Consider the following 26,469-nt stretch of genomic DNA (forward strand, 5'->3'; position numbering starts at 1 on the left):
TTATTTAAAAAAAAAAAAATACAGATCAATAGAGATAAGGCAACTTCAAGATTAAACAGCTAGTGAGCAGTTCAGATCTAATTTCTCTGACTTGAAAGCTTGTCTGCTTAACCGTTTTACGTACTGCCTCTCCGCGGTGGCTCACACCTGTAATCCCAGCACTCTGGGAGGCCGAGGTGAGTGGATCACGAGGTCAGGGTATCAAGACCATCCTGGCTAACATAGTGAAAACCCGTCTCTACTAAAAGTACAAAAAAATTAGCTAGGCATTGTGGTGGCCACCTGTAGTCCCAGCTACTCGGGGGGCTGAGACAGGAGAATGGCGTGAACCCAGGAGGCTGAGCTTGCAGTGAGCCAAGATCTTGCGGCCACTGCACTCCAGCCTGGGGGACAGTGCAAGACTCCATCTCAATAAAAAAAAAAAAAAAAGAAAGAAAAAAGAAATCGTATTTCCCAACTACTGGCTTTAATCTTTTATTCCTTTTTGGCCATGTGGCCATAGCCCAGTCATACGACCTCAATTGATATCAATTTCTCTATCTATAAAATAAGAGTTTTGGACCAAATCAATGGTTCTGAAAGTTGTGTTCATTGGCACTGTTCTGAGGGATAATTACATGATACCATGAAAAAAGATGGTGCTGAAATAAATTTGGAAAATACTAAACAACGCAGCATTATACAGGTATCCTTACCATGGGACTTATCAGAACATGTAACATTAATTTAGTCGACTTTCAAAAATACACAAATCAAAACCTTCTGAAGTGAGTAAGGGAGATAATTGCTGTTTCTGTTTTATATTATGAGGTAGCCGAAGCTCAGAAAGACTAAGTGACTTTCCCAAGGCCACACATGGGTTAAAGACCTGAGCTCAGGTCTTCTAATACTTTCTCTGGTGTGTTCTTTATACTATATCAAACTACCCCTTAGAATTAGGAGAAGAGATAGCATGAGTAAAGGCAGGAAACAGTAGCCTTTTCTCTTTGGGGTGGTGGAGGAAGGTTATGGAAAGAGGAAAAAGGGCAGACAGTAAGGAAATCAATTTGACCCAAATGTAGGAGGTAATTAGAAATAAAATTAGCTAAATTTTTAGAGGCCCAGAAGGTACAGAATTTTGAAAGAAAGCAGAGAAGTTTGGAATTGTATATGCATTAGAGAGAGAGCTATTTTTGTCTGATAGTATGATGAGAGTATATTCAAGGATAATCAGGTTTCCATTGGTTCCAGATGGATTGGATGAGGGAGAAAATAGAGGCAAGAAGATTATCAAAATGCAACTATAGCATATGCAAATTGATAAAGGCCTTGACCATGATGTAGGGTGCAGGAATGGCAGAGAGATGTGTTGGAAAGAGGAACAGAGATAATTTTAGCTACGTGTGATCTCTTATGTTTCAAAATTTGTTGTTTATATTCTCAAAATGCTTTACTTTGAGATACCACGTGGGAGAGAACATTTAGATTAAGCTCAACTTGAAACCAACCTAGCTCTGAAATCTAGTCAATTCCAGACTAGATTCTCTAATGCACTTGCAAATTATTTTCATCTGTCATCTCTTCATAGGAGCCAGAAGACATATTTACATTATAAAATATTAGTTTCTTTATCACAAGAATAAAATACTATAAAGCAACCCAAATTAGCGTTTTAAAGTTACATGAGATACTCTAACTACAGATAATAACATTATACATATATGTGTAAATGTATCAATGCAATGATTTTTAAAATATTTTGTAATGATCTTTTAAAATCCAATGTGGTATAATTTATGAGTTATGTGAATTTTTTTATGTAGATGTTAACTTTTTTAGTCAACAACTGGAAAAATACCACAAACAGCACAAGGACGCAGTAGCTCTCAGACCCACCAGAAATGTAGGATTGCTGCTCATTGACACTAGGCTGCTAAGAGAAAAATTAATTCCATCACCTTTGCGATGCTTAGAGGTAACTATAAACTAGGAAAAAATTTAATTATTCCTCTACAATTATTTTATGATTTTTCTACTGCACAAAAACCTATTATTATTTATTTTATAGTATTGCAAATATATAAATTAACGTAATACTATTGGACATCCTTAATTTCTAAGAAAAGCTCTATAGTCTTTTTGTCACAAGCAGAATCAGCTTTTTAGATGAGATAATGGAGGGGACTGCAGGACTCACACTGGCCTCTTGCTCCTCCTCCATTTTCTATTGTCGGAGCATTTCAAGACCTGCAGAGAGGATACTACTATAACAGCTTAATATCCCAGAGGCAGTGATGGTTGATTTTAGACCACCAAGATCAAGTTTAGGAAATCATTTTCTGATCTGGAATTGTCCCTACAGGTCTAATTATGTTTTGGTAAGTTATAGAACTAGGAAATTTCTGTAATAAGTTTCAGAACCAATACAATAACTTCCTTTGGAGCCAGAGTATACTTGTATCTTCCCAATGCCCACAGAGAGACAATGATATAAAACAGGGATTGGAAAACTATAGCCCACAGAGCCAACCCAGCCTGCCTCTTGTTTTGTATATGGTTTTATCGGAACACAGCCGTGACAATGATTTACATATCATCTATGGCTGCTTTCTTCCTAGAAGGACAAAGTTTAGTCGTTGTGACAGAGACTGTATTGACTGCAAATCTAAAATATTTACTATCTGGCCCTTATAGAAAACATTTTCTGGCTCCGATAGATGATAGAAGATAGAGCACTGTATAAAAGAGTGCAGACCTGAGTGTTAATATGTTCTGTTATTAATTAACTGTATAGTATTGGTCTTCCTTCTAGAGTTTTATTTCTTCATCTGGTTAAAAAAAAAAAAAAGAAATATATATACATATATATACTTATTTATGTATATATAATTATTATATAACTGGAGCAAATTTAATTCAATTTCAACAAGCATTTTTTAGCTACTGTATGCTCAAGAAATATTTGGGTATAAATTTACTGTAAGCCCAAGAATACTGAGCTCAAACTGGCTTAAGCAATCAGAAGAGTTATTGGCATATGCATCTAAAAAGTCCAGAGATTGGGTCAATATCAAGGAGGTATGATCTAGTAGCTCAGTGTTGTTACCAAGGAACCAATTCTTTCATTCTTTTTCCTGAACCTCCTATGTGCAGGCTTCATCCTAAGGCATTTGTGAAATGATCGTCAAAAGCTTCACAAGCCAATTATTTGTTTGTATGGAGAGAGAAAGAGAAAGATTGGGGTTCTGAGTATACATCTCTCTCAGCCATAAATAAAAGTGTGGGCCTTTATCTGATTGAATCAACTAAAGTCAGAGGTTCACACATGATATGGTTTAGCTTTGCGTCCCCACCCAAATCCCATCTTGAATTGTAATCCCCAGGTGTTAAAGAAGGAACCTGACAGAAAGTGATTGGATTATGGGGGTGGTTTCCCCCATGCTGTTCTCCTGACAGTAAGTGAATTCTCACAAGATCTGATGGTTTTATAAATCATGGTTTTTCCTGCACTGTCACATACTTCTCCTTCCTGCCACCTTGTGAAGAAGGTGCCTTGCTTCCCCTTCACCTTCTGCCATGAGTATAAGTTTCCTGAGGCCTCCCCAGCCTTGCTGAACTATGAGTCAATTAAACCTGTTTCCTTTATAAATTACCCAGTCTCTGGCAATTCTTTATAGTAGTGTGAAAATGGATTGATACAACCTTAATCTGATCACTTGGCAAATAGGAGCATGGCTTTTTTGGCCAAAGTGATCAGTCAGACTCCATATTTGTTTCTGAAGGAGAGATCAGTTTCCCTCAAACTGCATGGCTGGCACCCAACATGAAAAGAGTGGGACTGATGCTGAACAGGGCAGCACAATGTCCACTACATAGGATGAAGAAGCAGAAAGCATACTTGCAAGATATTAGAGCATTTATGGAAAATTTTTGGTAAGCTGTAGAAATGATCTTCAAAACCTGGCCTTCCTGTTTTCACACTTAACTAGCAGTGATTTAATGAGAAAAAAGTCTCTTCGTATGCACTGCTGCTTCCAATACCTGCTGATTTAACGGATGTCCCATTAGGATTTGTCTAAAATATATAATAAAATGAAAATATTCAATTATTTACAGTTCACATGTTATTTTCTTTCTTAGGTGCTAAATGTTATGCTTCCTTGTCAAAGCAAGAAAAAAGTGGATGCCATTATCTTTGAGGCACAAGATGCAGAGTATAAACTTGAGTTTGTTCCAACTACTACCACAGAATATGTTCATAGCTTATTATTTCTTGATGAAATTCAGGAACGGGTGAGTTGATTATCTCATGTAACTCAATATTCCAGATCTTGTAGTAGGAAGGAAGACATAGTACAAGAAAAAGTGAAGGACTAAAGGGCGAAAGACAGCTGTCAAAATATCAGAAACACTTTCAAAGTAAGTGGATGTTCTACATCACAGGAATAAAGCCAGCTGACAGTTATCAGACTCTTACAGTCAGGCATCATATTACATTTTCTACATGCATTACGTTTTTAATTCTCACAAAAGCTTAAGAAGTGTTGATGTTCATCCTCATTCTGCAGATAAGGAAACAGGAACCAAAACAGGATGTGTTATCCAAGATCACAGACATGTATGGATGTGAAAGAGTTAGAATTTAAATTTGAGTTTCTTTGACTGCAAAGCCAATGTTCTCAACCATAGTTTATCGGAATTCCAATTTTTAGTAAATGGTAATACCATTATAATCTAGATATTAATCATAATGGAAGTCTGACTGCTTAATAGGAAACTTACTGTTAAGAATGAAAGAAACCCAACACAAACCTGCTTAAGTGGGGAGGTGGAGGTGGGGAGAAAAAAGTGGATATGGGGACTCAAGTGATGCAGATGGAATCAGGTCTCTGTTTTTCTCTCTTATACACACACTCTCTCTCTCACTCTCTCTCCTTTATCTCTTTTGCTTCTTTTTCTCTGGAAACTTAGTTTCCTCCTCTTAGCCTCTTCCCTGTAGGAAGCAATCTAGCATTTGGCTCCAATGGTTTTTTTCATAAACTTTCATTCATATTAGGTTGGCATTTAAAATATAGATAAATTATTTTATTAAATATCTGAAAATTGAAGAAATGTTTCAATTAAAAAAGTAAACTGAATGAATGTTATATAAATTATTAACCAAATTAATAAAAATGCTATTTCACATGACTACAAAAGTAACAGTGTTTCTCATTTCAAGAAATCATGCCTTCTCAAAAAGGCAGATGATCGTGGTTCTCCTCAGGTTTGCTTATAAATTGTCCCAGGAGTCTAAAGATGTGAATTACTTATTATTGTTTGTATTCATTAAGTCACTTCAAACAAATAACCCAAACCCACTTGAGAAAGCCTAGGCCAAAATAGGGATCCCACTGAAGGATTCAGGGGTGCTTCATGGAACTCCCAATCAAGAATGTAAGTAGGCTCAGGAACTGACCAGAACCTGGAATAGGACAGTCACAGGAAGCCCCGGTAGTCCTTTCTTCCATCTCTGCTCTCTGCATCTCTCTGAGGGTCTGCTTCACTTCTCTCCCTCTGCAGACAGCTACTTCTGCTGCTTCTTACCACAGCAGTAAGCATGGCCACCAGCAGCTCCCAAACGATAGCTTGCAAGTCTAGCCAGTCGGCAAGAAAGAGATAATCTCTCTTTTTCAATATTGATTCTAAAGGTCTAGTAAATTGATTCAGAGCTCCTATGCTGTTCTATAAACTATGTCAGGAAGGTAGGGTCACATCATAATCAATGGCTGCAGAGAGTCAGCTGCTATCACCTTGTGGTTCCAGAACAGCAAGTTGATGCAGTATGCAGAAAACATAGACTGTGTCCTATCTCCAGGAAGTTGTCTGTGTTTGCTGGATGGTGTGTTTGGAAAGCAACTTCCTTTAGGGAGATTTTCTGCACACACAGAAACTTTTTCTGGATCTTCATTCATTCAGTCAGCAAGTTTAGTGAACACCACTTAGCAGGGTGCAAAAATTACAATGAATAAACCTGCTTTAAAGAAGTTGAGTCTTGAATGCAAGCAGATAATTTTGATACAATGGGCATAGGTATAAGATACTGTTGTAGCACTGGGAAGTTTGTAGTAATTCTTGCCTATGGGTTACAGAAGGCTGTGTGGAGGATGGCATATTTAAGCTGTCATAAAATACATGAAACATTCAGGTAGGCATTCCAGGGAGAGGGAAAGCTATGTGCAAAGACAGGAGGCAACGTGACAAAAACAGGATTTAGCAAGTGATATGCTATGGAGAAAGAATGTTTGGTTGAAAGTTGATGAACTCTACGTAGCTATTCAAAGATAGGAGACAAGAAATTAATTACAAAGATGTTAAGTAGAATTGAAAGGACTTGATGGGAAACTGAATGAGGGGACAGTGAGAGGAAAATGAGGTGACTTATAGGTATCATTCTGCAGGGAATGGGTATTTAGCAATTTCATACCAATGTAAGGAGGGTAGGCTACATAATTCATTGTCTGATCAGTACGTTTTTCTGAGAGTGAAAGAGACACTATTAATCATTGTACTAGGACATTAAGTGTAAACCCAGGACATTCCCAGAGAAACCTGGATATATACTCACCCAAAATAGAGGAAATAGAGGAAGATGAACAGATCTTGATGTAGAGAGACTTAGTTCTATACATAATTTGTTCGAGGTGTTAGAAATTTTGGTTGAAAGTCACAAAAACTCACATAAATAGCTTAGAAAAATGGGAAGATTTATTCTAAGTTTGCAGGAATATCTTTCAGAATCCTAAAGTGTGGATAGAGCCAGGCCTTTACAAAAAGGCCTCTCTCCTTCTCTCATCTCTGCTCCTCCAGAACCATGGTTCCCGAACGGGGACTCCAAATCAGCAGCAGCAGCATCGCCTGAGAATGGGTTAGAAATGTTCATTCTTGGGACTCACCCTCCATGACTACAGTGTTTTTATGACTTGCTAGACCTTTTGAATCAGACACTCTTGGGAGGGGCTCAGCAATTTGTTTTAACAAGCTTTCCAAGGTCATTGCCATGGAAGCTAAAGACTGAGAACTATTTCTCTAAAAACCTGTCTGCGGTTATCTTCTCATGTTAATGACCTGTTCTGTTTCCACATGAAAGTAAATGGCCTCAGTCCTAACTCTTCCTGTGTTCAAGAGAAAGGTCAGACTGAGCTAAGTTCTTTAGATCACAGTTTGATGGTCCTTGGTTCAGCTTGTGGCCAGGAAATTGGGCCAACTAGTATGAAAATGTCTGCTCCCTCTATAACCATGTGGCAGAGCTGGGGGTAAGGAACATTCCCAAAACTGGGGGATCCCTTGCCAGAAAATTAGGAAAGACAAGCAATACTGTCCACTGAAAGTAAGAAATCAAAGTGAAGATGTTTAGTAGTCATTGGGCTGCGGTAAAATAATTTATTAAGGGATAGTGGGAAGCTCACCATAGATCTGGGTTCTAAACCTATGCAGCCAAGTCCACAGCTTGTCGATCCCTCTGGCTGCTCTGGGATGATCACTGCCCATCACACATGCCTAGAAGCTCAGATACTACAGCTGAACAACCGCACAGCACATGTTTTCTTAGAAAACTTTAAATATTGGCACTGTTTACTACAACAAAAGAACAAAACAGAAAGAAAGAGGAAACATTTATAAGAGCCCAGCTCTGAATAATTTACCTCCTAACCTGATTACCTGTATTATAGCAATGACTATCTTCTAGCAGGCTTTAGCCAATTTGACTGTTACATTATAATACACTCCTTCTGTGCTGACTATTCACAGTTTGATGTTTGATACGGTTTGGCTGTGTCTCCACCCAAATCTCACCTTGAACTGAATTCCTACATGTCAAAGATGGGGCCGGGTGGAGATAATTGAATCATGGGGGTGGTTTCCCCCATACTGTTCTCATGTTAGTGAATAAGTCTCATGAGATCTGATGGTTTTTATAAATGGGAGTTCCCCTGCACAAGTTATCTTGCCTGCCGCCATGTAAGACATGCCTTTGCTTCTCCCTTGTCCTTAGCCATGTTTGTGAGTCCTCCCCAGCCATGTGGAACTGTGAGTCCATTAAACCTTTCTTTTATAAATTACCCAGTCTCGGATATGTCTTTATTAGCAGCGGCAGAACAGACTAATAAAATGTTCATATTGTACAGTGGCTGTCTCCTATTAGAACAAACTTCAAGACTGAACTAGGACTCTGTTACATTTAATGAGCAAACTATGTTTCCATTTAGATTGAAAGCCTTGAAGATGAAGGGAATATAGTGACTCAAATGTACAAGCTTATTGAACAATATCAGGTACCCACACCTCCTGAAGACTTTGCTGTTTTTGCAACTATGAAGCCATCCATTGTTGCTGTTCGAAATGCCATTGATAAATCAGTGGGTGATAGAGAATCAAGCATTAAGCAATTTTGTGTGCATTTGGGTAGTGATCTTGAAGAATTAAACAACGAAGTGAATGAAGTAAAACTGCAAGCACAGGTAAGTTAAATCATTATTTTGTAAAAATAATCTATGCAAAGTTTTACTATTACATTTGTTTATTAAAGTATAGTCAACAAATAAAAATTGTATATATTTACAATATATAATGTGATATTTCGATATACGTATACATTGTGAAAGTGTTAAGCTAATTAATGTGTCTGTCACCTCATATACATCATTTTTTGTGGTGAGAATAATTAAGACTACTCTTCAAACCATTTAGAGAACACATTTAACTGATGTAGCTTTAGTTTTTTGTAGTTTCGTTCTAACCAAGCAACAACGTCTTTGAGCTGCTACTTAAAAATTAATGTTTCAAAATCTCGCTTTAAGTAGTGAATACATTTCAGACTATCACAAAGCATGTATGTAATATTAAAATTGAATTTAGCCAATTAAATTCTAGTCCTAACTTGTATTTTTTATTTTGAAGAGTTTTAACGACTTGTTAGCACATTTTATAGCTATTGTCACGATTTTAAAGTTTGCATAATACCTGGATGATGAAATAATTCATATAACAAACCCCCATAACACAATTTTAACTGTATAACAAACCTGCACATATATCCCTGAACTTAAACTAAAAGCTAAATAAAAAATGAAAATAAACTTTGCTAATATATTAGAAAATTCTCATTTAGGAAGAGACAGAGTATACATTGATAATTAGTAGTGAAGAATATTTAGTTACCTTGTACCACTTTTACAATAGAAAAGATATAGGGTACACTGACTCAAAAGAATATAGTACAGACATTAAAGATTACAGTATACCTTTACATGTATTAACATGGAAATGTAAAAACAGCTCACATTGTGTGCTTCCTCTTTGTCAACCAGTGTTCGAAGGACTTGGCATTGTTTTTACTTTTGTATTGAAGCACTTTTGTATTTTCTTACAGACAAAAGTGTACAAAACTAATTACTGTACAACTCAATGAATTATCTGAAAATAAACACATCTATGTATCCAATACTCATGTCAGTAAAGCATTATGATACCCTTAGTGTCCCCTCCTAATTACTAATCCTTTTGTTATGGGATCTTTGGGGTGTCATTTTTCTGGCTGGAAACCTCTGTGGCCGGTAGCACCTTTGCCTGAGTTCTTGTCCTGTATCTAAGAAGAATGAGGTCCTGTATCTAAGAAGAATGAGGTATGCAGACAAGTGGAGGGTGAACAAGATGAAGAGGAGCTTTATTCAGTAGAACAGCTCAGAGGAGATCCGCAGTGGGTATCTCCTCTCTAGGCAGGTCATCCCATTGAGTGTTCAGCTCTCAGCAGAGAGGAGACCCTGGAATGGGTGGCTCCTCTCTGCAGGCAGGTTGTCCCATCATCTCTGCAGCTCTGAGCAGAGAGAAGGCCTGGACAGGATAGCTCCTCTCTGCAGCTGGTTGTCCCAATGTATGCCCAGCTCCTAGCAGACAGGAGGCCCTGAAGTGGGTTGCTACTCTCTGCAACTGGTAGCCCCGATGACATCTCTGCAGGTCTCTGAAGTTCTCAGCAGAGAGGGTAACTCCCCTCTGCTGCTGGGTGTCCCATTGTCTGCTCAGCTCTGGCTGAGCCCAGGGCTTTTATGGACCTCAGAGAGGAGGAAGTGTACACTGATGGGCCCATGGGGGATAATGGGCAGGCTGGAAAAAGCATCACAAGTTCCTACTCCAGTCTGTGGGACTGGCAGCCCAGCCCCCAGCCTTCAGACCAACATGGGGCCTCACCGGGGACCTACCCCCTTCCATCCAGGAATCTGTCTGCCTCCTGCTGCTGTTCATGGCAACGGGGCTGGGCCCTGACTGCTCCGAGATCAGAGAAGATCGAAGAAGTGCCTTCTCCCACTGCTTGGCCTCTCTCCCTTCCAAGATCAGAGCAGGGAGAGACCAGGCAGCGTAAGCAGGCACTTCCAAGCCTGCGAGGGCAGAGGGGCCTTCCCATGCCCCCAAGAGCACAGGACTGCCTGAGTCTACAGCAACAGTTTGAGTGGCTACAGCTGCACCCGAGCAACTCCCACCCCAGCTTGGAAGGGACAGGCTCCCACTTGTCCCTAACTCCCATTGGCTCCATGGAGTGTGCAGCCCCAGCCATGCCTCCCTCCTGCAGCAGGTGTGTTGGCAGTGGCAGGCCATCTGGAGCAGGAATGCTATAAATTTCCTATTTTTGAACTTCTATCAATTAGAACCACACAGTGTGCCCTTTATTTTATTTTGATATGTTCCTAAGATTTATCCATATTGCTATTTGTGGATGTAGTTTATTCATGTTTATTGCTATGTAGTATTTTATTGTATTTTACAATGATTCATTTCATGGGTGATGGAAATTGGGATTATTTACCATTTTGGGCAATGATGAGTAATAGTTCTAGAAATATTCTTATGTATGTTTTCATGTTTTAACTCATTTAAACCTCAGAACACTTTAGGGTTTTATTATTCACATTTTACAGAAAAGGAAATTAGAGTATAGGGTTAAGTAATTTGCTGAGGGTCACACAGTTACTAAATGGAGGAATTTGGATTCAAGCTTAAGCAGTCTACTGTCAATGGTTAATAGTCTGCTATTAATTGCTGTACCATATACTGTATTCTATACACAGCATACCGTTAAAAAGTATGAATATTTATGTATTCATAGATCATTAGAGAAAGCAAAAGTGCCAGCACATGCTTGATGTATAATCATGCATTTTTTATTTTTTAAAAAACTTTTATTTTGGGTTCAGGGATACATGTGTAGGTTTGTTATATAGGTAAACTCATGTCTCAGAGATTTGCTGCATAGGTTATTTTGTCACCCAGGTACCAGGCCTAGTACACAATAGATACTTTTTTCTGATCCTCTCCCTCCTCCCAACCTCCACTCTCAGGTAGGCCCCAGTGTCTGTTGTTCCTCTCTTTGCGTCCATGTGTTCTCATCATTTAGCTTTCACTTATAAGTGAGAACATGCAATACTTGGTTTTATATTCCTGCATTAATTTGCTATGAATAATGGCCTCCAGTTCCATCTGTATTCCTGCAAAGGACATAGTCTTGTTCTTTTTTATGGCTTCATAGTGTTCCATGGTGTATATGTACCAGATTCTTTTTATCCAATCTGATATTGATTGGCATTTAGATTGATTGCATATCTTTGCTATTGTGGATAGTGCTGCAATTAATATCTGCATGCAAATCATGCATTTTAAATAGCATGATGCACATACACAAAATGAAAGCGTGGGCTCATTCTAACTAGTGCTTTTTCTGTAGAAAGTTTGAAGTTAATTCTCTTGGGCAAAGGACTGTAACTTCATCATTTCCATAAATGATACTCTCTTGCTATCAAGACCCTCATCCCTGCTGTTGTGGGGAATTCAGGAGAAAACCTAAATGTGACCATTAATAATAATTTATTTCAGTTTGAAATGTCTGTTCCATTCTACCTGGGTCTCTTTTGAATAGATTTTAATTCAACTGAAAATCTAAACTTCCTATTGGGCCACCTATGCCACCATCCCGTCCTACCTATTGCCCCATAAAGGGAAGCTTGCATTCCCTCGTGGCGAATAGATGGGGGAGGCAGGTCGTCTGTTCTTCATGCTACCTTCTGGGCCATAGCAGCTTCCAGTGCAGTTTGGCTGGGCTGCACCTGGTTGTCCCGGTTGCTGTTAACTAAGGGTCTTTCCTGGTTCTTTAGGCACCATGCTAGCCCCTATGCTGCAATCCATCATTGCTTCCATAACCTACAGTCCCAAGTAATCTGTAGCTTTCTCATCCTGGCCTCAGACATCTTCTGGTCTATCAGTTCTCACAACAGTTCCCACTACCAGAATCAAGACACATGAGAACTTCAGGATTCCCTGTATATCATACCAAGTCACAAGACACCAGAATGTCAATATAAGCCCCTTCTTCCTGGACACATCCCTTGGCTTTTACTAATGTAGAGCACGTTGCCAATTTGAATGCATGCCCATGCTGACTAAGACATGGACTAACTAGCCTCCCTGAGCTATGGCTATAATGGTTCTGAAATTCCTTCAGTTTTCTCAGATTATCCCAAACCTAGTTACATGCTTTTGCTTTGCTCCTGAACTATTCCATTCCCATTCACTGGGGTTTCAATCCTAACAGGTCAGCCATAAAACATATGTCTTGCCATTTATGTTTTTCATTTTCTCTCTTCTATCATCTTAGAATACAAAGGCCTTTCCATTCCTTTATTGTATAGTGGAAATTTACCTTATATCATATCCCCTTCCTTCTCTTCCCTGTTGCATTCACCTCTGCTTATCTGAGGTCACGTTGGTTGAAGAAGTGTAGGAAATGAAAGCAGATAAGGAAGAATATATTAGGTAATGTTTTAAAACAATTTTATCTCCATGGCACTTTATACAAATGCGTACTTTTTATAATGTCTATGCATTGGTTTAAAATTCAGGAAAGCAACAATTTTAAACATCATTTCTAAAAATCAAAAAGAAAAGAGAATTAAAGGAATCTTTTTAAAAATGTTTATTAATTCATTTAATTTAATTGATCTTTATCAAAAAGCAGGAATGGCTAACCAAAAACTGTCTTAAATTTACAGGATCCACAGATTTTAGATATCTCTGCTGACCAAGACAAAATAAGGCTCATATTGAATAATCTGCAATCTGTTCTGGCTGATCTTCAGAAACGTGCATTTCGGTATAAGTCCTATCAGAAGAATTTTAAGGTAATGACAGTTTTACACCATCTGTCTTAGAAATGTGTGTATAGAAATGGCATATATGCACAAGGACTTCAATAATGTAACTGTAAACATTCAATATTTGGACAACTATGTGCTAGTCAGCATGCTACAAATAGTCTCAAATACAAAATATGATATGTTCCCTGCCTTTGAAGTGTTTAAAGACTAATACACATGAGATACCAAATATCTTTCTTATTAAAATAATTGTGAATTATGCAAAACTTTCAGACAAGGAACTGTACTTTCTATGTTAAAATATAAGTGGATTTTTAAATGTGGTCAATTAAAACCACACTATCCTTTCTTAAGTAATATTCAGGCTTCCTTTACATTCATATGTATGTTATGATTCCATTAATATTACCTGATTTACACTGGTTTTATGTGCCAATTTGATAAAAATGACATCCCCAGCTAAGCCAGGGACAAATGGTTGTAAAAGGGTGTATTTGAGGACCAGGAGCAGTGGCTTATGCCTGTAATCCCAGCACCTTGGGAGGCCGAGGTGGTTGGATCACTTAAGCTCTTGAGTTTGAGACCAGCCTGACCAACATAGTGAAACCACATCACTACTAAAAATACAAAAATTACCCAGGCATGGTGTCACACACCTGTAGTCCCAGGTACTTGGGAGGCTAAACGGGGAGGATCACTTGAGCCCAGGAGGCGGAGGTTGCAGTGAGCCAAGATCGTGACACTGCACTCCAGCCTGGGTGACAGAGACCCTGTCTTAAAAAATAAAAAAATAGAAATAAAAAAAGGTATATTTGAAAGGCTAAAAGAAGTCTCTCAAAAAACATGAAGAGAAAAGGTCAAGAGATGCAGATGCTTTCAATAGCTTTTAGAGAGACCAACAACAAGAAAAGAGAATAGAAAAGAAAATATTCCTATGGACAAAGCCAGGGAGCCCCTAGCAATAAGGAAGATGCCATTGGTCTCCCCAAATATATTGGAGGAACATGCTTGAACCTCACAGGGGAATGCACCTGTCTTTTCAGAGCCCCAGATGGATGATCAGAAAGTGATCTGACATGCTGTCTACTCCAGGGTCCAGGGATTGGTAGAGAAATCTGAAAATTATGAACTTGATACCAGCCAATAAGGCTGGTGATACTTGAGGCAGATTTGTGTGTAGGACCTAGAGTTCAAAGTTGTTCCCAGGTTGAGTTAACTGACCTACAAGACAGGAAGGTATGTAGTAAGGAGCAAGGTATGGAGGAAATACTACTTGATAAAAAGCTACAACTTGGCCGGGCACGGTGGCTCACACCTGTAATCCCAGCACTTTGGGAGGCCAAGCCTGGCAAATCACGAGGTCAGGAGTTCGAGACCAGCCTGGCCAACATGATGAAACCCCATCTCTACTAAAAATAAGAAAAATTAGCTAGGCATGGTGGCAGGTGCCTGTAATCCCAGCTACTTGGGAGGCTGAGGCAGGAGAATCACTTGAACCCAGGAGGCGGAGGTTGCAGTGAGCCGAGATCGCACCACTGCACTCCAACCTGGGTGACAGTGTGAGCAAGGCTCCATTTCAAAAAAAAAAAAAAAGCTACAACTCACATGTGAGCACTCCTTGAGTAAGAAAGAATATCATTGGTCCTGTCAGCAAGACAGCAGAGTATGAAGCCCCAGCCCCTCCTTTTTCCCTTGGACACACTGACTCAACAACCCCTGAACCAACTTATTTTGTCAGAAATACAAAGGCAAGTTGAGAGTCTCTTGCACCCTGGGCAAGTATAAAATCAGCTGATTGAAGCCAGTAGAATAATTTCTAACACCCTTTCACTGTGATTCCTGCCCCCAGCACAGTGCTACACAGTTAGGAGGAAGTTCTCAGCTTCTCCCTGGTGAGGGAGGGAAAGACAGACTGGATGGAATATACGGCATTCTGACACTTTAGGGGTCTGCCTGAGAGACTGGTTTCTCTCTTGCCTGAATTTGATTATGGACAGGAAAGGCCCCAGGTTGGAACCACTGAGAACAAAAGCAACAGTTTCTACCAGTTTACACTCACTAGCCATTAACACCCCTCCCACCACCCCTGACTCAGTGCAGAGTAAGCAAGCAAGAATTCCCAAATCTCAGCTTCTACCTGGACAGGGAAAGATTTGAAGTGGCTGCCCAATGTGATACATTATCAGGGGACTGCTCAAGGGACAAACTTCTGTATCACCTGTCTTGGAGTAGTGACAGGATCCAGCATATTCTAGGTATCTTATGTGTAGAAAACTCTAAAACTCCAGGGGGAAAAAATTAAAACTAATAAATAAACTCAGTAAAGTTGCAGAATACAAAATCAACTTACATGAATTAGTTGCATTTCTATATACTAACAACAAACAATCCAAAAGATAAAGAAATAGCATAAAAATAAAGAAATAGCATAAATAACAATCCAAATAGCATAAAAAATAGCATGCCATTTACAACAGAATCAAAAATAATAATAATAAAGTAGAAACAAACTTAACCTAGGAGGTGAAAGACTCACACATGAAAACTAAAAAACTGTGATGAAAGAAATGAAATAATACACAAATAAATCGAAAGATATCCCATGTTCATTGATTAGACCACTTAATATTGTTAAAATACCTGTACTACCCAAAGTGACCTATACATTCAATGCAATCTTTATCAAATTCCCAATGACATTTTTAAAGAAATATTGAAAACAAATTCTAAAATTTTTAGGGAACCACAGAGGACCTCGAGTACCCAATGCAATTTTGAGAAACAAGAAAAAAGCTAGAGGCCTCACACTTCCTAATCTAAAAACATATTACAAAGCTATAGTAATTAAAATAGTGTGGTACTAGCATACATTCAGACATATAGACCAATGAAACAGAATGGAAAGCCCCAAAATAAATCAACAAATATGGTCAACTCATCTTTGGCAAAGGTGCCAAAAATTCACAACAGGGAAAGGATAGTCTCTTCAACAAATGGTGTTAAGGAACTGGATATTCACATGCAAAAGAATGAAGCTGAACCCTTACACAAAAATCAGTTCAAAACAAATGGGTTAAAGACTTAAAAGACCTAAAACTATAAAATTCCTAGAGGAAAATGTAGGAGAAATCTTCATGACATTGGCCTTGGCTATGATTTCTTGGATGTGACACCAAAAACCAATGCAACAAAAACAGAAATAGACAAGTGGAACTACATCAAACTAAACAGCTTCTGCAAAGCAAAGGGAACAATCAACAGAGTAAAAAGGCAACATACAGAATGAGGGAAAAAATTTGCAAATTATATACTTGATAAGAGGTTATTATCTAAACTCCTTATATATAAGGAACTCCTACAACACAATAGCCCAAAAAAAAAAAAAAAAGTTTTTAAAATGGACAAAGGACTTGAATGAACATTTCTCTAAAGAAGACATACAAATGGTCAATAGGCATGTGAAAAGACACCCAACATCAGTAATCATCAGGGAAATTAAAATCAAACTACAAGAAGGTATCACCTCACATCTGTTAGAATGGCCATTACAAAAATAAAATGAATGATAAATATTGGCAAGGATGTGTGGAAATTGGAATCCTTTACACTGTAGATGAGAATGTAGAATGGTGCGAACACTATGGAAAACAGCACGGTGGTTCCTCAAAAATTAAAAAAATTAAAAATGACCCAATGATCCCATTTATGAGCATATATCCCAAATAATTTAATCAGGCTCTTAAAGATATATTTGTACTCCCATGTTCATTGCAGCATTATTCTCAATAGCCAAGATAAGGAAACAACTTAAAATGTCCATCAGCAGATGAATGGATAAAGAAAATGTGGTATCTACATAACATAGAATTTTACTCAGCCTCACAAAAGAAGAAAATCCTGCTATGCCACAGCATGGGTGAACCTGGAGGACATTATTCTTAGTGAAATAAGCCAGCTACAAAAGGACAAATACTGCATGATCTCATTTATATGAGATATCTAAAGTAGTCAAACTCATATATGCAGAAAGTGGAACGGTGGTTTCCAGAGGCTAGGATGAGGAGGAAATGAGGAGTTGTTCTAGATGTATAAAGTTTCAGTTGTGCAACGTGAAAAAGTATTAGAAAAAGTACATTAAATAACATTGTTAACATTATTATATTAGCATTACTGTACTTTACACTTAAAAATTTATTAAAAGAATAGATCTTATTAATGTGGTTTTTACCACAATAAAAAGAAAAGTTAAAAAATTAATTTTTAAAAAACACAGAACCTGAAATGAAAGTGTATCTTCCTCCTTCCATCTTCCCTGTCTATGACTTCATGACTGATTCCTTCCTGATTGCCTCTGATCTAGCCTTCCTTCTGTGGCTCTCAATTATTTGGAGAATAGGCGTGAAAGCCTAACTAATCTAGGTTGCAGGAAATCATTTGCGACTCTTAATGGAAGACAAGACTAAATTCCTAATGTCAAAGTCCAAGAATTTCTGTGTAACCAACTCCCTGAAAGTTTCCCCAGTTTGAGCCAAGGCAATCTTAAAACACTTCTCATGAAAACACGTTCTTCAGATTTTCTTACACCCTTACTCTCCATGGGGTTCATATAAAGTCCGTGTTTAGAAAAGAATCAGAAACCATGCTGTCCTCTCCATCTTAAACTTCACCATCTTCCCCACCAGCTACCGCACAGTCATCATCATCTTCTGCCATTTAAGTACAGAAGCCCAATAGAAATCAGTGCCTCTAAAGACTCATCGGCTTTCCCTAGAAGCCCTAACATATATGTGCATATATAATCCAACTCAAAGAAGAATGCCTGTGTTACTCTTATAATATTTATGTCTTTGGAGAATATTTAAGTTCTAAGGAAATACCAGGAGTTATATTTTGTTACTGTAATGGAAATTCTAATGTATGTGGGGTTTTGTGGAGTTTTCTTTTTTTCTTCATTTGTTTCTAGTGCTCCTTTTCTTAATCCATTTAGGATGCACATTCTACCAAGCAATCACTGTACCAAAAATTACTAATAGGAGAATAGCATATGCTCATTATATCTGAAAACTAAATTGTGCATTTTGTGTACTACATTTTTAAAGGTAGAAGTGTCCAAGTTTGAAGCTTTGGAAGAAGTCAGTGCTGAACTGAAGCTCAAACAACTGCTCTGGGATTCTTTCTCTGAATGGGATAAACTCCAACAAGAATGGTTAAAGGTAGGGAAAAAAAGCCTTCAGTTCTTAAATTATTTTTGTATGAATTAATCTTAAAATTGTAATAATTTGAATTATAACTTTTAACAATCTGGTGCTTTTCTTAATGTCAGTAAAATATGCAATGGTATCATTTTCTGAGAATTTTTATAAGCTTTCCAGTGAAAAGCACAAAGGTCCTTATGTCACTGTATGCTACAGAAAAGAAAGTATTCTTGTAAGCCAGGCTTCTCAGGTCCTGCATATTAGAAGGCTACATAATGGAAGCATCAATGGACAATGCTGTGTGATATTTAATCACTTTGTGGTTTCTAAACACAATGTTGTCATCATACACTTCAATGTTCTTAAGGATTGTAGGATTTTATTTGTGATCTACACACTTTAGGTTTCTACTTTTGTTGTCCTTTGAAAAAGGAAGCCATTTTGTTCACTGTAATAGGATAGAGTGATAAAATCTAGGATCTTCCTTTAAGAACTCAATAGTAAACTTTTTAAATTAAGAAGCCAAATATCAACAGCCATCAGAGAGTTTTGTTTCTAGGATCTACCCTATATTCAATCCTTAACAAGGGTCACCTCTCTACGAGGCAAAATAGATGGCCACCTATACTTTCAAGTGTGGTATGGACATGTTAGAAATACTATCAACCTCACAAATATTGTTTTATACTTCTTATTCATCCTACCTGTGCTGATGCCTATCATTAGAAGACACATGCCTTGGTTAAAAAACAGTAGCATAGAAAATATGTTCCAGGTGCTGGGAGTACCACTGGAGAATAAGAAGAACAAAGTTCAAACATAGAACTTACCTTTGGTGGAGAAAATAGAAAATAAAAAACAAATATATGCTATAACACCAATTATAACTCCTTTAACTCATTTATCACTTATCTCAGAAGTAAAAAAAATATTCTTGAGAAGCAGCAGCTTAAAAAGAATTTTCTGATTACCACCATGGATTAGAGCAGTGGCTTCCAACATGGGATGCATTCACCCTAGGAAATGCACAAGAAAACCCTTTAGGGAGCAGAAGGAAAATGATGGATTTAGAATAAAGAAAAATGAAGGTTTACAAATTTTCTACTGCCATCAGTATATATGTGTGGCTATCTGACATGTCAATATATGTGTATACTTATATGTTTACATAACTGAGAAAAACAATTATAGATCTATATATGAGATCTATATATAAGTATATAGCTCTATAATTTTATGAATAATTTATGAATTTAAAGTGTTTATATTAAACAGATATATAATCAAATAATAGAAGACTACTAGGTGAGAAATTTCTGGTTAGCAAGAGTAAAAAAATAGCTCTTTGTCTCCCTCGAGGAGTTTATGCATATTGACCCTCAGGAATAAACAGGTGATGCTGGATATATAATATTATTAGCAATTTAATAAGTAAAGCCATTTCCAAAAGCACAGTGTAGATTTGGATTAACTTTTAAAAGTTTTTTTAGTATTTCAAACTTGACTTTTACTTTATGTTTTAACTTGTTTTGCTTTGTTTTTAAATTTTTCATAGTCCAAATTTGATTGCCTGGATCCAGAAGTCCTAAATAGTCAAGTTTCTAAATATGCTAAATTTGTGACTCAACTGGAAAAAGGCTTGCCACCCAACAGTGTAGTGCCCCAGCTCAAATACAAGGTGGAAAAAATGAAAGAAAAGGTAAGGTTGGTAGAAGTTAGTTCAAAAACTGTAGGCCAATTGGTTGTTGATTGATGCTAATGAGACCAGTATCAGGAATTATTCCCTGATTAAGTTAGTCAGCTTTGCAGACAGAAAAACCAATAGTCAAAATTTGTTTTTTTGTAGTGGCACAGACTACATCCTGTCTTCATTTGGCCAAGGACAGTTAAATACTGTGGTTAGGAGGGGCGTTCAGAGTGTTTCCCAAGTGGTAAGGGAAATAGTGCAGGAATAGGTTGTAGTTATGCTAAGATACTGATATGCTCAAACCCTTAGGGAGCCAGATGAGGCTGGGGTAGACTTGTCCAGTCAGCCTTGTCCATTTGCATCAGTGCACCACACAACTATGCCATTTTCCAGATGTGCTATGATGTGAAGAAAGTTGGGAAGCCAGGCTGCAGGTGTACAGGGCTGAATCTTTGAAACCATCTCAGCTAAGCCAATGCTTGAAATGGTTAAGAAACAGGATATGATTTTAGTTTTTTAAACGATTTTAGGGTGTTTTGTTGTTGTTGTTGTTGTTGTTTTGTTTGTTTGTTTGTTCACTCTTGTTGCCCGGGCTGGAGTGCAGTGGCACAATCTCAGCTCACTGCAATCTTGGCCTCCTGGGTTCAAGCGATTCTCCTGCCCCAACCTCCCAAGTAGCTGTGATTATAGGCACCTGCCACCCACCACGCTGGGCTAATTTTTTGTGTTTTTTCAGTACAATCGGGGTTTCACTATGTTGGTCAGGCTAGTCTCGAAATCCTGACCTCATGTGATCTACCTGCCTCAGCCTCCCAAAGTGCTGGGATTACAGGTGTGAGCCACTATGCCTGGACAATTTTAGGGTTTTTTTTTTTTTTAAGATGAAATAAAGAACTAAAAAAAAAATGTGGAGAAGAAAAGTAAGCAAAGCTTCAGACACAATGAGAAGACAATTTTCCAGCTTGAAAAGAGTGTTATTTGCATATTTTCCCCTTTAGCTTACAGTATCTAGTCAAAACACTTTCCCAAGTTGTTTAAGTCAGCTTCTTTCTTCTTTATTGCCTTTAGTGTGATTATATCATACAATTGTAAACAAATTTATTTGTTACAGTCTGCATTCCATCTTGGTTTCCCTTGAAATCCTGGTTTATATTCTTTTAAACTTGAATACCTTAGAGGTTACTTTTTGTGGCATACAGTTCTATGGGTTTTTACAAATGGGTAATGTATCCAATACAATAGTACCATACAGAACAATTTCATTACCCTAAAAATTTGCTTGTGTTGTCCCTTTGTAGTCAGCCTTTCCCTCTATCACAATTCCGCACAACCACTGATCTGTTTTCTGTCTCTATAGTTTTGCCTTTTACAGAATATTATGTAAATGAAATAATACAACATGCAGCCTTTTGGGTCTGGATTCATTCACTCAGCAAAATGCATTTAAGATTCCTCTATGTAGTTGTACCCGAAATATATAACATACTCTTATAAATAAAAAGACAAATAACCCTTTAAAATGGGCAAAAGATTTGAATACACACTTCCCCAAAGAAGACACATGAAAAGATGCTGAACGTCATTAGTTATTAGGGAAGTGCAAAACAAAGCCACAATGAGGTAGCACTTCACATGCACTAGGATGGCTATGATCAAAGAGACAGATGATATAAGAATAAGTATTGTGGGGAATATGCAGAAATTAGAACTTCCGCATGTTGCTGGTAGGATTGTAAGCCGGTGCAGCCACTTTGGAAAATAATCTGGCAGTTTGTTCAAGATGTTAAATATAGACCTACCATATTACCAAGTGATTCTGCTCCTAGATATATGGCCAAGATAATTGAAAATACGTGTTCACACAGACGTTTTGATACAAATGTTCATAGCAGCATTGTTCATAGTAGCCAAAAGTGGGGAAAAAATCAAATTTCCATCAATTAATAAATTGGAGAAATAAAATGTGGCATATCTATGTGAAGGAATTTTATTCAGTAGTAAAATGAAATTAAGTAGTATGTGCAACAGAATAGATGAACCTTAAAAACATGATGCTAGGCTGGGTGCAGTGACTCAAGCCTATAATCCCAATACTTTGAGAGGCCAAGGAGGGAGGATCACTTGAGCCCGGGAGTTCGAGACCAGTCTGTACAACATAGTGGGACCTCATGTCGGCAAAAAATAAGATTAAAAATTTTAAAACGTGATGCAAAGTAAGAGAAACCTGTCACAAAAAAGGGCCAGATAGCATGTCATTTATATGAAATGTCCAGAATAAAGAAATCTATAATGAGAAAGTGAACTCATGATTACCAGGCACTGTGAGGAGGAAGAAATGGAGTGACTACTAATGGGACCTAATGAGTATGGGGTTTCATTTTGGGGTGATGACATGTTCTAAAATTAGATAGAGGTGATGGTAGCATAATTATGTGAATTATAATTTTTTAAGAGAAAAAATATTCTTCCATGTTGTCATGTGAAGCAATAGTTCATTTCTCTCTTTCTTTTTCTCTTTCTTTCTTTCTTTTTTCTTTCTATGAGACAGGATCTCACTGTGTTGCTCAGGTTGGTCTCGAATTCCTGGGCTCAAGCAATCTTCCCGCTTCAGCTCCCCCAAAGTGCTGGAATCACAGGCCTGAGCCACCATGCCCAGCCAGTTCATTTATTTTTATTTTCTAGCATTCTGTTATATAGATGTACCATAGTTTCTTTATCCATTCACTTGGTGAAAGATATCTGAGTTCCGTCTCATTTTATAGTGATTTTTAACGAAACTGCTATAAACTTTCATGTACAGCTCTTTGTTTTGTGTGAACATGAGTTTTCTATTAACTCGGGTAAATAACTAGAAGTAGGATTATTAGGTTGTATAGTAAGTGTATGTTTAACTTTATAAGAAGTTGACAAAATGTGTTTCAAGCAAACGTAACATTTTGGCTTTTCACTAGCAATTTATGAGAATTCCAGTTTCTCCTAATCATCACAGGCCTTGTTATTGTGAGGGACGTTTTTGTTTTGCCCTGCCTTTTAATTTCAAATATTCTAAAATAATGATGGGAAGTGTCTTAAATGGCTGGCACTAATAGGCACGGTGGCTTCACGCCATCCCAGAAAGCACTTTGGGAGGCCGGTAGACCAAACTCTGGCCAATATGTAGGAACCCCGGCTCATCACTAAAAATACAAAAGTTAGCTACGTGGTGGTGGTGTCCCCGGTAGTCCCACTACTCCGGGCTTTATGGCAACAACCTTGGGAACCTGGGAGGTGGAGGCCCTCAGCACGGGACTGCCACTGCACTCCAGGCCGCCAGAGTGGCATTCCAGTCTCAAAGCCCATCAGACTAACAGCGGATTCTCAGTAAGCCTGCTGTGCTTGTGAAGAGGCGGGGGCACATTCAACATTCTCAAAAATTTTTCGCACCTGAATTGTGCTGCCATCCAGGGAAACTAAGCTTCATAAGTGAAGGTTGAGTAATAAAACCAAAGTATGCGATGGTCATATTAGGAAAGCCCGAAATCTCCAACCCGCAGCGGCTACACAGAAGACCGTGATTTCTGCATTTTCAACTGAGGTAAATGGGTTCATCTCACTGGGGAGTGCCGATTCATCGGTGCTGGTCAGCTGCTGCAGCCCGGACCAGCGAGAAGAAGCAGGGCTTTGCAGACGCCTCACCCGGGAAGCTTAAGGGCGTAACCTTTCCTAGCCAGGGCAAACTGAATAATAATAACACCTGGAAAATCGGCACCCCACCCAATATTGCTTTCTGGCCAGCCGTAAGCACACCCAGAGGATCATATCCACACCTGGCCGTGAGGGTCCTGCACGCCCACGGAGCCTCATTGCTAGCACACAGCAGTCTGTGATTCACCAGCAAGGCAGCAGCTGCAGGCCGGGTGGAGGGGCACCCGCCTACTGCTGAGCTCTGGGGTGAACAAAGCTGCCAAAAGCTCCAACTGGGTGGAGCCCAAGAAGCCCAAGGAAACCTGCCTGTCTCTGTAGACTCCACCTCTGGGGACAGGGCACAGCTACACAACAACAACAAAGCAGCAGAAAACTCCCCGGGTGGGTGGCAGACGCAAACCACTCTGGTCTGACAGCTTTGAAGAAGAGCAGTGGAGCTCCCAACACACGGAGAGGCTGAGAGATCTGAGAACAGACAGACTGCCTGCCTGGCGGGTCCCTTGACCCCCGGAGTAGCCTAACTGGGAGATGCAATCTCCACTCACAGGGGCAGTCTCACCCGACACCCCACACACTCCCACAGGGTGGAGAGATACCTGAGAGGAAGCTCTCCAAAGCAAGAATCAGACAGGTACACCTCCGCTGTTCAGAAATATTCTATCTTCTGCAGCCTCCTGCCGCTGATAACGGCAACAGGGTCTTATGGACCTCAAGCACCTAACAGGATCTACAGCTGAGGGTCATCCTGACTGTTGAAGGAAAGCTATCATCAAACAGGTACAGCGACACTCTACACCAACACCCTCCCATCAGTACATCACATCATCAAAGAATGAGGCAGATAAAACCACAAAGATGGGAAAAAGCAGGGCAGAAAAGCTGGAAATTCAAAATAAAGAGCACATCTCCCCGCAAAGAGCTTAGCCTTCATCGCCAGCAACGGATCAAAGCTGGACGGAAAATGACTTTGACGAGATGAGAGAAGTTAGTGCCTCAGTCCATCATCAAATTTCTGAGCTAAAGGAGGAATTACGCGACACAGCGAAAGAAACGTAAAAATCTTGAAAAAAAGTGAAAAGCAACGACGCATGCCAATTAATTAATGCAGAGAAGGTCATAAACGAAATGAAAGAGATGAAAACCATGACACGAAATACGCGGACAAAATGCACAAGCCGAAAATCGTAATTGATCAACTGGAAGAAAGAGTTTCAGCGATTGAGGATCGTTCGAATGAATGAAGCGAAGAGAAACCAAAAGAAAAGAAGCAAAAAGAAATGAACAAAGCCTGTGCAAGAAGTATGGGATTATGTAAAAAAGACCAAATCTCCGTCTGATTGGGGTGCCTGAAAGTGAGGGGGGAAATGGAAACCAAGTTGGGAAAAACACCTTCAGGATATCATCCAGAGAACTTCCTCAACCTAGTAGGGTGCCATCTCAAATCCAGGAAATACAGAGAACGCCACAAAAGATACCTCCCCGAAGAGCAACTCCAAGATACATAATTGCCAGACCGCCGCTGAAGAAAAAAATCTTGCTGGGCAGCCAGGAAAGGTTACATCACAAAGGAAGCTTTCCATCAGATCTACAGCAGATCTCTCGCAGAAACTCTCCCAAGCCAGTAGGGAAGAGAGTGGGGGGCCAATATTCAACATTCTAAAGAAAAAGAATTTTAAACCCAGAATTCTTCATATCATCCAGCCAAACCTGCTCTCATGCTGCCATGAGGTAAAACAAAAACTTCGCGTATAAGCAAATGCTTAGAGATTTTGTCACCACTTAGGCCTGCCTTTATAAGAGACTTCTGAAGGAAGCTAATTCCAATATGAAAGGAACAACTCGCACCAGCCATTGCAAAAACATGCCAAAATGTAAAGACCACATCGAGGCTAGGAAGAAACTGCATCAACTAACGAAAATAACCACAGTTAATATCATAATGGCAGGATCAAGTCTCACACATAACAATCTTAACCTAAATGTAAATGGACGCAAAATGCCCAATGAAAGACACAGACTGCAAGTAAACTGGATAAAGAGTCAAGATCATCAGTCTGCATTCAGAGACCCATCCACGAGACATGCTATTAGGCTCAAAATAAAGGGATGGAGGGAAGATCTACCAAGCAAAATGGAGAACAAAAGCAGGGGCTGTAATCCTAGTCTCCTGGATAAAATAGACTTTAAAACCATCAAAGATCAAAGAGACAAAGAAGGCCTTGCGATAATGGTCAAGGGATCAATCAACAGGAAGAGCTTAACTATCCTAAATATATACCCAATACAGGAGCACCCAGATTCATAAAGCAAGTCCTTAGAGACTTCTACAAAGAGACTTACCCTAAGCACACACAATGGGAGACTTCAACACTCCACCTGTCACATTAGACAGATCAACGACAGAAAGTTAACAAGGATGTCCAGGAATTGAACTCATCTCTGCAGCAAGCAGACCTAATAGGATATACCATATAGAACTCTCCACCCCAAATCAACAACAGAATATACATTCTTCAGCACCACATCGCATCTTCTTACTCCAAAATTGACCATATAATTGGAAGCAAAGCACTCCCAGCAAAATGTACAAGAATGTAAAATTATAAAACAACTGTCTCCTCAGACCACAGCAATCAAAATCCAGGAACTCAGGACTAAGAAACTCAATCAAAACCACCAACTAAAGTGCTGAAACTGAACAACCTGCTCCTGAATGATCACTGGGTACATAATGCAAATGAAG

At 38.8% G+C, this 26,469-nt stretch overlaps 1 protein-coding gene across 8 annotated transcripts in view; it reads left to right on the top strand.

Annotated features, from left to right (window-relative positions):
• The window catches only part of DNAH6 (dynein axonemal heavy chain 6), a 380,528-nt gene that overhangs the window by 112,781 nt on the left and 241,278 nt on the right, over window positions 1-26,469 (top strand). For all 8 annotated transcript variants that reach the window (XM_017947677.3, XM_017947678.3, XM_017947676.2 and 5 more), the window contains 6 exons: window positions 1,803-1,954; window positions 4,120-4,272; window positions 8,229-8,480; window positions 13,056-13,184; window positions 18,260-18,373; window positions 19,911-20,054. In XM_017947677.3, coding sequence (XP_017803166.2) covers window positions 1,803-1,954; window positions 4,120-4,272; window positions 8,229-8,480; window positions 13,056-13,184; window positions 18,260-18,373; window positions 19,911-20,054 — 944 coding nt within the window. The remainder of the gene's footprint in view (window positions 1-1,802; window positions 1,955-4,119; window positions 4,273-8,228; window positions 8,481-13,055; window positions 13,185-18,259; window positions 18,374-19,910; window positions 20,055-26,469) is intronic.

Source organism: Papio anubis, chromosome 14, assembly GCF_008728515.1.
Source record: "Papio anubis isolate 15944 chromosome 14, Panubis1.0, whole genome shotgun sequence".
Lineage (NCBI taxonomy): Eukaryota > Metazoa > Chordata > Mammalia > Primates > Cercopithecidae > Papio > Papio anubis.